General features: G+C 38.8%; 1 protein-coding gene across 7 annotated transcripts in view; it reads right to left on the minus strand.

Moving 5' to 3' along the window:
• The window catches only part of aff4 (AF4/FMR2 family, member 4), a 100,502-nt gene that overhangs the window by 69,359 nt on the left and 13,411 nt on the right, over positions 1-17,732 (minus strand). For 3 of the 7 annotated variants that reach the window (XM_079835234.1, XM_079835232.1, XM_079835231.1), the window contains exon 2: positions 8,008-8,274. The exons of 3 other annotated variants lie outside the window; for them this stretch is intronic. In XM_079835234.1, the coding sequence (XP_079691360.1) occupies positions 8,008-8,024 (17 nt within the window). In that variant the 5' untranslated portion in view covers positions 8,025-8,274. Of the gene's footprint in view, positions 1-8,007; positions 8,275-17,732 lie in introns of those variants that run through there. One more of the 7 variants, XM_079835237.1, reaches the window with a different exon arrangement.

Genomic DNA, 17,732 nt, shown 5'->3' on the forward strand with positions numbered 1-17,732 from the left:
ACAAGCTAGCTAAAGCCGGCAAATTGAGCTTATTCTCCGTATTTTAAAACAATCCATGTCAGCCATTTCACAACGAGACGAGCCGCTGGCAGAAACCCCGCCCATGAGGCGAATTCACGTCAAGTCAACTTTATTTATATAGCGCTTTTAACAATGCAGGTTGTTTCAAAGCAGCTTTACAGTGTTAAACAGCAAAATAATGCAACATAATTTTATTCAGCCGTCTAGCCATTCCAGAGAAAATGGTGATGTCATCAGTTCATTTTAGGGATGTGACGGTGAGGAAATTTTCCCACCGGTTAATTGATGTGTGACAACACCGGTAATACCGGTATCACCGGCGGAGGCTTTTAAATCACTAATTCTATCTAACCGAAAGTAACATGCACACGACCGCTCTGAACTGAAAACGCGCCAGTGCGCACACACCGTGAATGACAGCTCGTCTGTAAATGCGCGCTCTGTGAGGCCATGGGTGCGTCTCAATCAGTTCCCTAGTTCAGTAGTCAGGGCACTGATCAAGCATTGATCAGTCTATGATTGAGATGCACGCCATGAATGCACACTGTTAGTTCGTCCGTAAAGCCTCGTTTATACTCGACGCGCCCGCACGAGCGCGAGGGTGCGCGCGGCAAAAATAAATCCACGAAGCAGTGTAGCGCAGAGGCTCGCACTGCGGAGCCAGGCGAAAGTAAACAATGCGCGCTCTGTGCGGCTGTGCACATTTTACTTTCGGTTTTTAATCAGCGCCAATTCGGCTGCGGGTTGCTTGAATTGTGGGTTCATTAGCCTATTATTTTTAACGAAAAACACAACAACAAAACAAATGACAAACTCCCTTAAATAGGCGCTTTTACGTTTCGCTTTGAAACCAAATCTTCCGCGATCATCTCCGTCAGCTCCTCACTCTTAAATCTGATGAATGACTCCTGCCGCTGCCGAGACTCACGGTCGGATCCTGCTTTATTAAGCAGACACGTTCAGTTTTTATTTGTATTGTCTGTTCTCTAACTGAACTAAATTATTTTATTACTATAAAAAAAAAATCTAAAAGACGGTGGGCGGTGCCACGGTGGGCAAGTGATGTAACCGGTGTGGAGTCTGGACACCGGTAACACCGGCAACACCGACTATCGTAGCAAACCTAGTTCATTTCAATTATCATACAGTGACAATGTGGGCTTTAGATCAGTAATTTAGTTTATATGGTTAATTTAGTTTAATAATTAGATTTATTTGGATATTTAAATTTAGTGAAATTGTGTGTCCCCAACTGAGCTAATGAAGGGATAGAATGAAGCGAGTTAACTCAAAATGTTCAAGCGTCCAACTACACACGAATAGCGCGTTTTATTCTCTTAATTTGCATCTGGCGTTCACACCAGACACGAATTAAGCGTTTCGCACGAGTGATTTACATGCCAAGTCAAGGCAAAGACGCGAATATACATTCTGCGGCGCGAATTGAGCGGTTGGCGCGCGATTCACACAAGTTGAAAATCTGAACTTTGGCGGATATTCACACCGCATTAACCAATCAGGAGCTTACTCTAGTAGTGACAACAATGAGGAGAAAATCATATGTGGATACCCGGAGCTGTACGATACATCTTCATACTTTATAGAAACAGGAATAAAGTTCACGTGAATGACGCAAATTCACGTCTGTTGTGAAGTGAAAGTCACGCGTGAATGATGCGAGAACTCAATGTTCAAGCGTCCAACTACGCGCGAATAGCACGATTTATTCACGCAAGTCTCACCTGGTGTGAACGCACTGTAAGGGACCCGCGAAGATAGAAACGGCTCATTCTAAGGTAATAAAAACATAATGGTACATTATGTAAGGTCTTTATACACATAGTTATGTATATTATATTGCATTTCTGTCAATAGATCCCCATTAATATTACACACTGCACCTTTAATGCTACAGAAAGGCAATGAAAGTTTTCAGGAAGAGAGTTTTCAGCTGATATAACAATAAGACAAGCAGTCGCTTCAAACAAGCTTCTCCAAACATTCAATATAAATTGTGTGATCATCGTAATTAAAGGGTTAGTTCACCCAAAAACTGTAAATTCTGTCATTAATTTCTCACCCTCATGTCGTTGGACACCCGTCAGACCTCCGTTCATCTTCAGACACGAATGAAGATATTTTAGTGTAAATCTGATGCTCTGAAAGGCCTCCATTGGCTCAATGCACTTTACACTCTCAAGACCCTTAAAAGACACTAAAGACGTCGTTACAAAGTCCATCTCACTACAGTAGTTCTACAATAACTTTATGAAGCGGCGATAATAGTTTTTGTGCACAAAAAAACCCTAAATAACGACTTATATAGTGATGACGATTTCAAAACACGGCCTCATGAAGCTTCGAAGCGTTATGAATCAGTGAGTCGATTCAGCAGTTTGAATCGCCAAATTTCAGCAGTTTGACACGTGATCCGAATCATGAATCGACTCACTGAATCATAACGCTCTGAACCGCTGAATCGACTCACTGAATCATAACGCTTCAAAGCTTCATGAGGCCGTGTTTTGAAATCGTCATCACTATACAAGTCGTTATTTAGGGTTTTTTTGCGCACAAAAACTATTATCGCCGCTTCATAAAGTTATTGTAGAGCCGCTGTAGTGAGATGGACTTTGTAACGACGTCTTTAGTGTCTTTTAAGGGTCTTGAGAGTGTAAAGTGCATTGAGCCAATGGAGGCCTTTCAGAGCCATCAGATTTACACTAAAATATCTTCATTTGTGTCTGAAGATGAACGGAGGTCTGACGGGTGTCCAACCACATGAGGGTGAGGAATTAATGACAGAATTTTCAGTTTTGGGTGAACTAACCCTTTAATAAAAATCGCAATTACAACTTGAAGGGAATAATCGACAATTATGATTTGTGTCATAATAGTGCAGCCCTTTTAAGTCTCTTTACAAAAGCTATTATTCTCAACTAAAAACCCTTGACATCACAGGCCAATTAATCAAATCTCAACGCAACACAACAACCCTCTCGGGAAGCATCCCTGATTAGATCAGTAAACGCTGAGGTTTGGAGAGGTTTTTAGCTTCGGCTTCGAGGGGAGTCACTTTTGATGGATTAGATCATGCCAGGGTAACAGAAAGGTTTTGTTGAGTTGATAGCCGCGGCGAGAAAGCTCATCGAATGAGTGAATGTGCTAATGGGAGAGCGTTTGCACCACAAAACCACTCAAATGGCCGATGCAACGTGCAGCCGCGTGACACGCCGCTGAACCAAAGCCAGTTAGTCAAACCATTAACGGTCTACGCTGATGAACTGGAGTGTACACCTGAACGTCTCTCTCTCTCTCTCCACACACACGGCTTATTAAACAGTCCAGTGGAAACTAATGGGACGCTAGTCTGCCAACAGACCCTACAGTCGCCTGCATGAACAGCAAAAGGGTTAGTTCACACAATATCCACCCAAAATATGGTTTCAAACCTGTATTCCAGCTTCTTCAAGAGCAAGGAATACGCTCAGTCTTGCACAGTTTAGAGCGCAAGGCTTTCAAAGTATACTTGAGGAAGTAGGAAATTAGTTTTCCCCAACAAAAATCAGTTCATTTTTCCAAACTTTCCCCCTCCCTGGATTCCATTTGAATGGTTAAATTCAGTTTTAGTCATCAAAAAGTCTTGAAATCGTCAAACATATACAACTACTTTAAGACTTCGGGTTTAATTTGCAGCGTTTCTACTCAAAACACGCAATTTAAAGGTGCAGTGTGTAAGTTTTAGTGGCATCTGGTGGTGAGGTTGTGAATTACAATCGCTCACCCCTCCCTTTCGAAGCACAGAAAAGCTACGGTGGCCCACACAGGACAAAAATGCCAGTGACTAGCGCTCTGTAGAGAAGTTTGTCCGTTTAGGGCCACCGTAGAAACATGACGGCACAAAATGGCGGCTTCACTGTAAGGAGACCCGCGGTGTGTGTAGATAGAAACGGCTCTTCTAAGGTCTTTATACTCCACTGAAAACATAGTTATGGATATTATATTGCATTTTTGTCAATAGATCTTCATAAATACTACACACACACCTAGCCTGGCTCCGCCCTCCGAACAAATGAAATGTACGAGAGTCTGGTAGGACCAGGCTAATTCACACCAAGAACGATAACTATGATAACTATATTAGCATCCACACCAGATGATATCGCCCTGTTTTTTCCAAGCGCGCGCTGCAGTTTATGTCGTCTTCCACTTTAAATGCTCAAGCTCTTTAAACCAGGATGGATTCTGATTGGCTGTTTTTATTGTAAATCCAGAAAAAAACACAACAGTCTAAAAAGTGATATCGTTAATTTCACTGTGTCATTATGGTTATAGCTATGGTGTGAAATCTGCTAATATTTTACATTTAGAATATTAATCTTCCACCAGAACTAGACTTATAGTTACCGATTATAGTTTATAAAGTTATGAACATGGATATTTTTCATGGCTTCAGAAGACCTGTGTCATTATGGTTATAGCTATGGTGTGAAATCTGCTAATATTTTACATTTAGAATGACTTTTAGAACTGTATCCATCTTCAGTTATCGTCCTTAGCATGACCAGGCCTTTATTCATCCAAAATTAGCCCAATGTCGTGACTTTTTACGTTATTAACACAATTATGACTGGATTCTGTGATTCCATCCACGTTTTCGCATTGCGGAAATCATATTTACTCCACAGGCTGAGAGTGCAAATGGGGGGGTTTGAGTATGCACACTACATAGTGGACCCTAATATTTGAGCATTAAAGGGACAGTTCACCCAAAAATGATCACATGATTTACTCCCCCTCAGGCCATCCTAGGTGTGTATGGCTTACTTCTTTCAGACGAACACAATCAGAGTTATGTTAAAAATATCCTGGCTCGTCCAAGCTTTATAATGGCAGTGAATGGGGGTCGAGATTTTGAAGTCGCAAAAAATGCATCCATCTATCATAAAAGTGCATCCATCCATCATAAAAGTGCATCCATCCATCATAAAAGTGCATCCATCATTCATAAAAGTGCATCCATCCATCATAAAAGTGCATCCATCATTCATAAAAGTGCATCCATCCATTATTAAAGTACATCCATCCATCATAAAAGAGCATCCATCCATCATTAAACTGCATCTATCTATCATAAAAGTGCATCTATCCATCATTGAAGTGCATCTATCTATCATAAAAGTGCATCTATCCATCATTAAACTGCATCTATCTATCATAAAAGTGCATCTATCCATCATTAAAGTGCATCTATCCATCATAAAAGTGCATCCGTCCATCTTAAAATTCCATCCATCATAAAAAGGCATCTATCCATCATAAAAGTGCATCCGTCCATCATAAAAATGCATCCATTCATCATAAAAATGCATCCATTCATCATAAAAGTGCATCCGTCCATCATAAAAATGCATCCATCCATCATAAAAATGCATCCATTCATCATAAAGTGCATCCGTCCATCATAAAAATGCATCCGTCCATCATAAAAATGCATCCATCCATCATAAAAGTGCATCTATCCATCATAAAAGTGCATCTATCCATCATAAAAGTGCATCCGTCCATCATAAAAATGCATCCGTCCATCATAAAAATGCATCCATCCATCATAAAGTGCATCCGTCCATCATAAAAATGCATCCGTCCATCATAAAAATGCATCTATCCATCATAAAAGTGCATCCATCCATCATAAAAATGCATCTATCCATCATAAAAATGCATCCATCCATCATAAAAATGCATCTATCCATCATAAAAGTGCATCCATCCATCATAAAAGTGCATCCATCATTCATAAAAGTGCATCCATCCATCATAAAAATGCATCCGTCCATCATAAAAATGCATCTATCCATCATAAAAGTGCATCCATCCATCATAAAAATGCATCTATCCATCATAAAAGTGCATCCATCCATCATAAAAATGCATCTATCCATCATAAAAGTGCATCCATCCATCATAAAAGTGCATCCATCATTCATAAAAGTGCATCCATCCATCATAAAAGTGCATCCATCATTCATAAAAGAGCATCCATCCATCATTAAACTGCATCTATCTATCATAAAAGTGCATCTATCCATCATTGAAGTGCATCTATCCATCATTAAAGTGCATCTATCTATCATAAAAGTGCATCTATCCATCATTAAACTGCATCTATCTATCATAAAAGTGCATCTATCCATCATTAAACTGCATCTATCTATCATAAAAGTGCATCTATCCATCATTAAAGTGCATCTATCCATCATAAAAGTGCATCCGTCCATCTTAAAATTCCATCCATCATAAAAAGGCATCTATCCATCATAAAAGTGCATCCGTCCATCATAAAAATGCATCCATTCATCATAAAAATGCATCCATTCATCATAAAAGTGCATCCGTCCATCATAAAAATGCATCCATCCATCATAAAAATGCATCCATTCATCATAAAGTGCATCCGTCCATCATAAAAATGCATCCGTCCATCATAAAAATGCATCCATCCATCATAAAAGTGCATCTATCCATCATAAAAGTGCATCCGTCCATCATAAAAATGCATCCGTCCATCATAAAAATGCATCCATCCATCATAAAGTGCATCCGTCCATCATAAAAATGCATCCGTCCATCATAAAAATGCATCTATCCATCATAAAAGTGCATCCATCCATCATAAAAATGCATCTATCCATCATAAAACTGCATCCATCCATCATAAAAATGCACCCATCCATCATAAAAGTGCATCCATCCATCATAAAAATGCATCCGTCCATCATAAAAATGCACCCATCCATCATAAAGTGCATCCGTCCATCATAAAAATGCATCCGTCCATCATAAAAATGCATCTATCCATCATAAAAGTGCATCCATCCATCATAAAAATGCATCCATTCATCATAAAGTGCATCCGTCCATCATAAAAATGCATCCGTCCATCATAAAAATGCATCTATCATCATAAAAGTGCATCTATCCATCATAAAAATGCATCCATTCATCATAAAAGTGCTCCACACAGCTCCAGGGGTTAATAAAGCGCTTCTGAAGCCAAGAAAATATCCATATTCATAAATTTATAAACTATAATCACTGGCTTCCGGTAAAGGCCGTATGCGAGTCTAGTTCCGGCGGAAGAGTGACCTCTGACCCGACATGACGCCGGTCCGGTCAATCTTCCGCCAGAACTAGACTTGATTATGCCATTGTAGTTTATAAAGTTAGAAATATGGATATTTTCTTGGCTTCAGAAGGCCTTTATAAACCCCTGGAGCCGTGTGGATGCACTTTTATGGACTTCAAAATCTCGACCCCCATTCATTCCCATTATAAAGCTTAGAAGAGCCAGGACATTATTAATATAACTCTGATTGTGTTCGGCTGAAAGAAGAAATACATCTAGGATGGCTTGAGGGCCATCATGGGCTAATTAGCATTTTTTGAGAACTATCTCTTTAAGTGACTTGAATACATGCGGTTGCCATAAGATATCTGGATTTACACGGTGACATGCCGAAAACTGGTGTATACTTTGGGCTTGACGTCTATAGATTCACGACACACTTTACATTCGCATCATAGGATGCAAGTGCCATCAATTTGGCCGATCATAAAACACTGACACGTCTTTTGACTGGAATTTCCATGTGGATTGAAGAAGTAAAAAAAAAAAAAACCTGAAAAGACATGAGTGTAGACGTCTTATATTCTTACATGCCCAGAAAATGCAGTGCACATGCATCAATGTATTCAAAAAGGTGCTTCAGAGAGTAATATAATCCAGATTATTATCCGGCCTACCTAGAATATTCTCTGGCAAAGCTGCCTAAAGTGAACAGCTCATGTACAGACCAACTTAAAAAAAAGACACGTCTATGAAATAAAACTAAGCTAGAGAAATGGTATGCAAATTGCTGAGAGAAGGCCTAAAACTTTGCCCCAGGAGTTGCTCAGTGAAAACATGGCTGTGCGAGGGCTTACCCTGACTGAGAGGCCATGGCCTCGACCAAAGAACCATTGGAAGAGGATTGAGAGAAAATCCCAGACAACTCGATGGTTCTTTCCCAGCTACGGCTCCCTCCGGTTTAGCACCGTCCACTTTGAGGCACAGTTTCTTGATCGCCAGCTTTCACAGTTCAATCGTCGCTGCTGTATTTCCTGGGAGTTGAGATAAATCTGACTTTAGGGAGGGGAGGTTTTAGACTGTCTGCCGGATGAACCACATTTGGCCGAGGAGAGGAGGCACGGCTATCAAGTGAACAAAAAAAAACACAGTGAATCTAACTAAAGAAAATGCTTCGCTTCACAAAGCCTGCACTCATGGCAAAACTCGTTTTAAATCAACAATATAAAGGCCAGTAATGTGACTTGTATCTAGATAAAGCCTGCTTCTCTAGGAGGGAACACCCCTCGGTTTGCTGTGGAGAATGGTGCAGTCCACCGCCCTTATAAGGGCATGTTATTTTATGCCAGTCAGCCCCTCCCCTCTGTGATGCGCAGGCTTACAGCGACCAATCAGCTGCTGTCTCTCAGTAAACACATGCCCTCCCCCCACTTGGGTCTGAGCCAACACCATCAGCCTCAATTTCCTTAAAGGGCCAGACGCGGTTTTTCAGCAAGTCTAGAGGGAAAGCACGTCAAAAACATTAGTACACCCAAGTGGCGATGAGGCAATTACATGCAATATGGGAATCACCAAGAACAAGTGTGACTAGCCATCCTGGTTTTTTACATACTGTATAAAAACTTAAAATAATTATTAGAATAAGTGATGCACTTGCAGGTAAATAGCAATTAGCCTTTAAACACGCATCCCAAAATAGACAGGGATTAACCGCACGCCATCTCTTATTGGTCCAGTACAATAAAGAACATGATTTTAACCGAGCATTTATATTAAATACAAAAATAATCCATGACTTCTATGATTTTATTCATTTCCATGACTAGGGATGAAACGATTACCGGTTTCACGATAAAATTTAGTGACGGTTTGTAATATCGTATAAAATTTAATTATCATTAAATTTTAAAGCAAGTGGACCTTGACCTCAATACCAAAACTACGCCTGGGAAATAACGTGAAGCGAACGAACAAATTCAGACTAGGGTGACATTTAAGCGATAATAATCAGGGCTTGACATTAACACCGCAATTTGCGGGTGTAGCGTTATTTCGGCTGCACACTAGACACTCTTAGTCTTCTCGAAAGCCATCTGTTATAATCGCGTTGCGCATTATAACCACTTACACGTTTTTCTTTTGAGTTTATGAATGCAATGTCTCATAATCAGAGGCGTTCAGATAAGCGGAGTTATGTTCAGAGCGCGCGCCGCTTTCAATTGCTGAAATCTGCTCTCAAAACAGAGATAAACGTGGGATGTACGCAGGAGATTCACTCATCATAGTTTGACTGTTTTTGTTCTATTTCAGCAGCGAAAATAGTTTTAAAAAAAACCCAGCAGAACCACAGCGCATCTGATATGACTGGCACAACGCTGGCGAATTTAGGGACCGTCTCTAAAGTTACACACAACATTGGTAACGTTACACGTTTCAAACTTCAGCATTTGAAGAGAATGATAGTCATAAAACTGACTGTAAAGTGATCATCTAGGTGTCAGGTATGATGCACACATTTTGGATATTTAATAAAATAAACTGTCTAATCATATGGAAATATGGATATGCATTATTTCACTAGTATACTGTTTAGGCTCTAACACAAAATATGCTAGATTTAAATGCATCATTGCTGAACACTGATGAGAATATATTTACAGAGAAGATATTAGAGATTATATATATACCAAATTATTATTATTTATGCGTTTCTATTGACGACGGCCATTATAAGGAAGGAAATCCGACAGAATAGAATCTAGCTTAAAAAAGTGCATAGAGCTGCTTTAGTTATTTGTTGATTTTCAAATATAAAACTTGTTGAAATGTTTTCAGTGTGTGCATCTGTTCTTTTTGAACACTTTCATCTTGTTAGAACAAAACCGTGATAATATTAATAACTATAATCGTGATGTTAAATTTCCATACCGCTTCATCCCTATCCATGACTTTTCCCAGGTCTGGAAATCACAATATTAAACCGCCCTGATACTTCTAGGTTTGGAAACACCATTTTTAAGCATTCAGAGTGTGATGTCACATTGAATCCAGCATAACGTTTGACTCTTGATCATAACTCAATATGAATGTTAGGTGTGAGTACATGACAGAAGTGACATTTTTGGGTGAATTATGTCGTAGAAATATTTATAGTATAAAAAAATGCAGAGATAAAACGAATTGTTTTTGTTTGAATCATTGATACATTTTCATATCACGATATTACAACGTATGGTTACACCCCTAATGACGGTCATTGACAACAAATTGAACATGGCTGTTTTTAACTAAAGCATAACAATATCTATACTTTTACGAATATGTTTTGAGGGATTTTTTATTTAGGGTTAGAGTAAATCTAAAAACTTAACTCGGTACGCTTTTTGGTCGTTCATTTACACGACAGCGCCGTTTTGCGGGCGCGAAAAAGCAAACTTTTGAACACGGGTTTCAAAGTGCACGTTTTTGAAAACGATACCGTTTAAACCACGTAAAAACGGTGACATCATACACATGCGTGTTACGTGTTCAGTCTAGAGCATGACCGATTTATCGGTCTGCCGTTTTTAGATCTGTCGATATGAGCCTGTTGCCGATATATCGGCATCGGCGTATTAGGGCTGGGCCGGTTACCGCATTACCGCAATACCGCCGTCACGTGACACCTACCGCGGGTCTGAGATTGTCACCGCCATCACCGCAAAAAAAAAAAAAAAAAACCTTGGCCTGCACGTGTGCACACTGTGTCTAATTCCATGGATTCATTGATTCTAATGATGTGTCTAATGACGTGTGTCTTTTATGGATTCAAGGTTTTCTAAACAAAACTTAATCAAAAGATGGAGCAAATCCGACCTTTCGCAAGTTGGGGAGCGCAATGTTCCATTTTAACATTCCATTTGTACCCGTGTAATGTCTTTTAGCCTATAATTTGCATTTCATTTTACTAAAGCATAAAATACAGGCGCATAAGCAGGACGTGCACGTTTTAATTGCACGTGCTTAAAGGTGAACTATGTAGGATTTTTGCAGTAAAACATCCAGAAACCACTAGGCCAGTGTTATATATTTTGTTCAGTTGAGTACTTAGAATATCCCAAATGTTTTCAACTATTTGTAAATCGTGAGAAATTGCTATTTTAACCAAGGAACCGGGACGTGTGAGCTATGCGTGTGAGGGAGTCGCCTGTCGATTGCGTCATATCTGCGTCACCCTCGGTCTCCGGTTTTATTCAGTGAAACACTTTACTTTCACTGCAGTGTGAACAAGTGTCATAGCAGCCGCTGAGCGAACGTCATAACTTCCTTTTCAACACACTCAGATATCTAATACGATAAACAGAGCTGCGTTACCTCACACTCAGCACTGGAGAAGAGGAAGTGGCGCCGGCAACCGTGTCATAATAAAAGTCCCGCCGGCGACTATGCCATAATAACAGTCCCGCTCTTCAATCGCTCCAGCGGCCTTGCTCAGCTCCACAACACTCGCTCCTGCTCTGCTTCAGACTACAGTAATGTTAATAATCGCATCCATGAACATGATTTCTGCCCGAGTCCTATCCTGACTGTTTCCCACCGGCTGTGAGGTGAAGACCACATGTCCCGAGATTCTGTGCTCAAACGTGCCGTCATCAAACTACGCCTTTGTTTTGAACAGGCGACCTCTAGTGGACGGAAAAGTTACATAGTGTAGCTTTAACACAATTCTCTCACATGGTTGCGCAGTCGACAATAGCGGGTAGGGAGATAGAAGTCATGAACGCAGAAGAAGAACGCGCCGCCCGGGCCATGGGTTTGTGTCGACCGCTGGTGACCGATTTCTCCCATAGCTGGCGAAAAAAACAACAACCAGAAAGAACAAACTGAGCTGGACCTGCCTCAGCACTCCTTAGTACTGGTAAGTTTTAACTCTCTTCCAACTCTGTTTGGGAAAGATTGACTACAAATAAGCTGTGCCTGCGAAATTTCATTCAATATAATCAATAAATAATCTATTGTAGGCAATTAAATATAAGTTGGCTATGTGATTCTGAAATTCCAATTTCATTAAAAGGCTATCGAAAAAGATATCCGTCTGGCAGGCTTACAATCACAGTAGTGTGCGACACTTGTTAAATTAAATAGCCTTCGTTAAATATTTGAACCACTGAGACAAAAGCGCACACGAGATATATAAATTAATATGAATATGTAAACATATATAATATAAATAGGCTATATATAATAAGTAATATACAATCACGGTAGGCTAGTGTGAGCAGCGACACTTTGTTAAATTAAATAGCCTTCGTTAAATAGCACCACTGAGACAAAAGCGCACACGAGAGGCATATAGCCTATATATAAATTAATATAAATATGTAAAATATGCCTAATATAATATAATATGTAAAAATTATTTATGTAATATAAATAACAAATATAAATAATTATATATATATATATATAGCCTATGTAATCATTTATGTAATATAAATAATTATATATATATATATATATAGCCTATGTAATCATTTATGTAATATAAATAACATATAGGCCTATATATATATATATATGTGTATGTATGTATGTATGTACAATCATTAGCCTAAAAAGTATTCGTTAAATAGCCTTTAACCACTGAGACAAAAGCGCACACCACACGAGATACGTAAAATAATATATGTAAATGTTATAAAATATAAAAAATAAATATAAATAATAAAAGTAGCATAATATACAATCAAGGTAGTGTGAGCAGCGAGTGACTACACTTTGTTAAATTAAATAGCCTTGAGCCTTCATTATTCTTCATTAACCACTGAGACAAAAGCTCACACAAGATTTAAATTGTAAATGTAAATTAATAGCCTGAATATTTAAAAATATGTAATATAAAAATATAAATACTATAAATATAAATAATATATTATATTATATGGGCGGGTGTGCGCGAAAGTCATTATAGTTTAAGTGATTGTTTGATGACGACGACTAATCTGAAATTAAAAATATTGGAAATAAATAAACAAATAAATATATATTACTGATCAATACCGATAAATAAAAATGTGTTTGTTTGTCTTTGTTTATGCTGTTCCATCTTCAGATCTGTCAGTCGTGATCTGATCTGCTCTCTCAGCAAAATATGAAGGCTGGGATGTAAACCATGGCCTAGTCTATATTTCGTTTTGCCAGCACTTTTTTTTCAGATATCATTCCATTTCTGTTCTAATTGTTCCTGTTCTAAACGTGAAAAAATAAATGTAAAATAAACATGTTCCTTATTATGTTCAATTGCCTGCGCTGGTGTGTGCGTGTGCGGCTGTGCGCGAAAGTCGAGCGGGAGCCCTTTAAAGCGGTTTACCGCTGAACCGCGGGAATTTCTTGCTTTTCAACCGCGGTAAGAAAAAATCCATACCGTCCCAGCCCTACGGCGTATATGCCACAGATAGTGCTGATTAATCGGCCAACCTCTGATAGCTGATTGGTGGAATAATCGGTTATCGGCAAAAATCCACACAGATAGTTTTTCCGGGTTGCGTCTGTTGCTGGAGCGGCTGTGCTGTTATTATACAGTGCGAGAGCGTTGAGAAGGGTCTTCTGGCATTATATAGCATGAGAGCGCCCTCTAGAGGCCAAATAACAACTATCACCTCGTCTTGTTTATAGCAGGTGTTTATAACTTTTCCATCCCAGGACCCACCTAGACAAGTATAATAATTTTAAAGAATGAATGCGGGATGGGGGTGAGAGGCGTTAATTCTCTTTAGAGCAGTTTTTATTTTCCTTGTCATAGTATGAATGACATACAAGTTTAACCCCTTAACTGTCACCCCCCTTTTGAGAATATACTATCCAAACTTAAAGGGCTGTAATTCAAGAATGCTTTGGAATAGTGTTAGACCGATATATCGGGCAGATATTTGCAATTTTTACATGTATCGGCATCGGCGATACAAGGCTGCTGCGTTCACCGATATTTTTTTAAAGAGATTAAGTTAAGTGCACCTAAGCATTAAATGACTAGGTTGTAAATAGTTTTAAAAGTATAAAAGTTTTAAGTATAGTACAGTCAGTGTGCACTTTATTATGCTGCTCACTTGATACTGTGTGCAATAGTGTAATTATTTTATTTATGCTTAAATATTTATTTTCAGAATTTAGTTTCACCACTGAACTCTTTTTTTCTTGTTCTACCTCACCTGTTTTTACTATTTGTTAAATATATTTTTTTTTTGTTCAATAAATGTTAATTTTTTAAATTTTAAATTATCATCATGATCATTTTTATGTTGTAAATTGAGGGAGCAAAAGCAGTATCGGCTCCAAATATCGGCTCAAGAAAATCGGCAGCCCGTATCGCTCATCGGCTAAGACTGATTAAAAAAAAAAAACGGTATCGGCACTAAAAAAATCCATATCGGTCGATCCCTACTTTGGAATATGTATATTATGTATACTGTATTATATATACAGCACCAGTCAAACGTTTGGACAAAGCAGTGGGAAAGTGTGTCATTTGACTGGTACTGCACTATAATATACACAAAGAATATCGGCTGATATATCGATATACAGCGTTTTTAGACATTTTTCGTGGAATCGTGTTAATGGGGAAAATGTTTTTTCCTGCTTTTAGTACATCAGTGTCCTGTAAACGTACCCTTAGTAGTAATAAAATCACGGTTATGTTCACATGGTTGCTTAATTTTATACTGCTGGCAACAGCATTGTGAATATTTGTATATTTCACATGCCTTAAACTTAAAGTGTGGTCACAGTTATCGTAGTTCAGGAAATTTTGGGGGGGCGAAATCAATTGAAATCCACGTGATCTGTGATTTCACGCGAGGGTCTAAGATTTCCCCAAAGTGCATTTCGCAGTGTGTTCGCAAAAGTGTGACCACACTTTTACTCCGTATTTTATCCATCTGTAGATCTGCAGATATGTACGAATCTCAAACAACTGGAGGGGCATGTCATCTACACCCCCCCCCCCAAAAAAAAACAAACAAACAAACAAACACAATGCAAAAGAAACCTTTGTTATTTTTTTTTTTTAAATTTTAATAAAATGATGTTAAATTGTACAAGTTTCATGATTTCAATTAATTAGACGTGACAAAAAAAAAAAAGGAAAAACGGAATTTGGGGTAAAAATAAACCTGATTTCAAATGTCATGAAGGAAACCTGAAAACAGGGGAGGGTAATATAATATTAAAACGCCGGCCGGTAGAAATGCGTTGAAAGTTTGCACTTCTCTGCCAGTTATGCCAGTGTTTACTGCAACGCTACAGAAGCATTATTAAGATGATAAATACAGACGCCCTTCGCTTGAGTTGACCTGTCCTCACACACAGCACACACACACACACACACAAGAGTTGGGGAGCGCAATGTTCCATTTTAACATTCCATTTGTACCTGTGTAATGTCTTTTAGCCTATAATTTGCATTTCATTTTACTAAAGCATAAAATACAGGCGCATAAGCAGGACGTGCACGTTTTAATTGCACGTGCTTAACACAATTCTCTCACATGGTTGCGCAGTCGACAATAGCGGGTCGGGAGATAGAAGTCATGAACGCAGAAGAAGAACGCGCCGCCCGGGCCATGGGTTTGCGTCGACCGCTGGTGACCGATTTCTCCCATAGCTGGCGAAAAAAACAACAACCAGAAAGAACAAACTGAGCTGGACCTGCCTTAGTACTGGTAAGTTTTAACTCTCTTCCAACTCTGTTTGGGAAAGATTGACTACAAATAAGCTGTGCCTGCGAAATTTCATTCAATATAATCAGGGCCGGATTTACCACTAACTGTGTGGCTTCTTCCCTTTTTTTTATTATTTAAAATTAAAATAAAATGAATGAATGAATGAATAAGTGTGTGTTTGAGGACATCGAAAAAACAAACGACATGGATAAAAACACGGTGGAGCCACAAAATGGAAAGTAAAAAAGGGAGAAGGATATACCAGAGAGGATTTAATTAGCATTATTCCAACCATCTCCACTTTTTTCAAAAGTCTGCTGGACGCAGATCAAAAAATCCATATCGGTCGATCCCTACTTTGGAATATGTATATTATGTATATTATTATATATACAGCACCAGTCAAAAGTTTGGACAAAGCAGTGGGAAAGTGTGTCATTTGACTGGTACTGCAAAGAATATCGGCTGATATATCAATATACAGCGTTTTTAGACATTTTTCGTGGAATCGTGTTAATGGGGAAAATGTTTTTTCTAGGGCTGTAATCAACCAAAGAAAATCTTGGTCGACTGAAGTCCTGAAATTTTCGACTAAAAATCGACTAAAATAACGTTAGGAAAAAAAAACTTAAATGAATAAGCTGCACACTGTGCGCAGTACTTGGTAGCCTTGTTGTCTCCCTAAATTAATTATAAATAAACATAAAAAACTAGTAGGCTATTTGCTGTATATTAAATAGTTTTTGAGCTGATTATTTTGCACTGAAATGAGTCTGACACACGAGTCTGTCGGCTCTGACAGCGTCGCATTGCATGCCCCTGCGCAATATCAGAGACTATGACTTCCGAAAATATAGCACTATGTGTTGTCAACTAGATATCATCACAAGAACTTTTGAGGAATATGCAACATAATTTAGACAATTGTTTTTGTCATATGTATTATAATAACTGACAGACACTCATTTCAGCCGCTCTGTGCAGCTCAAACATATGAGCTCAGCTTCGCGGCTGAGACACGAATAGACTATTAACTTAAAGCTTTTACTCTTAAACACAAAAGGCACGTCCTCTTTAATAAAAAAGGAATATTTATTAAACAAGCCAGATCAAGAGCAGAAAAAACGCTCTCACAATTAAATAAATAATATACAAGAAAACTAGCCTTCTTCAATCTGTCTCTCTCGCCAGTGGGTTGGGCTAATCCAAAATAAGTGAAACAATGGGGGTGTTCTGAAGGCAGACTGTTACCTGTGAAACAGGGCTGCTCTGAAAACACCCCCATTAGCAATTAGTGCTTTCCACCTGACGAAATGAACGCGGCGCGACAAAACTGATTAAATGAACGCAGCAAAACTGATTAAATGAACGCGGCAAAAAATCGACCAATCAGAATTTTGGTCGAGCCAGAACGTATCGACCAATAATCGACTAATCGACTGGGAGATTACAGCCCTAGTTTTTTCCTGCTTTTAGTACATCGGTGTCCTGTAAACGTACCCTTAGTAGTAATAAAATCACGGTTATGTTCACATGGTTGCTTAATTTTATACTGCTGGCAACAGCATTGTGAATATTTGTATATTTCACATGCCTTAAACTTAAAGTGTGGTCACAGTTATCGTAGTTCAGAAAATTTTTTTGGGGGGGGCGAAATCAATTGAAATCCACGTGATCTGTGATTTCACGCGAGGGTCTAAGATTTCCCCAAAGTGCATTTCGCAGTGTGTTCGCAAAAGTGTGACCACACTTTTACTCTGTATTTTATCCATCTGTAGATCTGCAGATATGTACGAATCTCAAACAACTGGAGGGGCATGTCATCTACACCCCCCCCCCCAAAAACAAACAAACAAACAAACAAACAAACAAACACAATGCAA

Source organism: Gobio gobio (assembly GCF_949357685.1).
Source record: "Gobio gobio genome assembly, chromosome: 14".
NCBI classification, from domain to species: Eukaryota; Metazoa; Chordata; class Actinopteri; order Cypriniformes; family Gobionidae; genus Gobio; species Gobio gobio.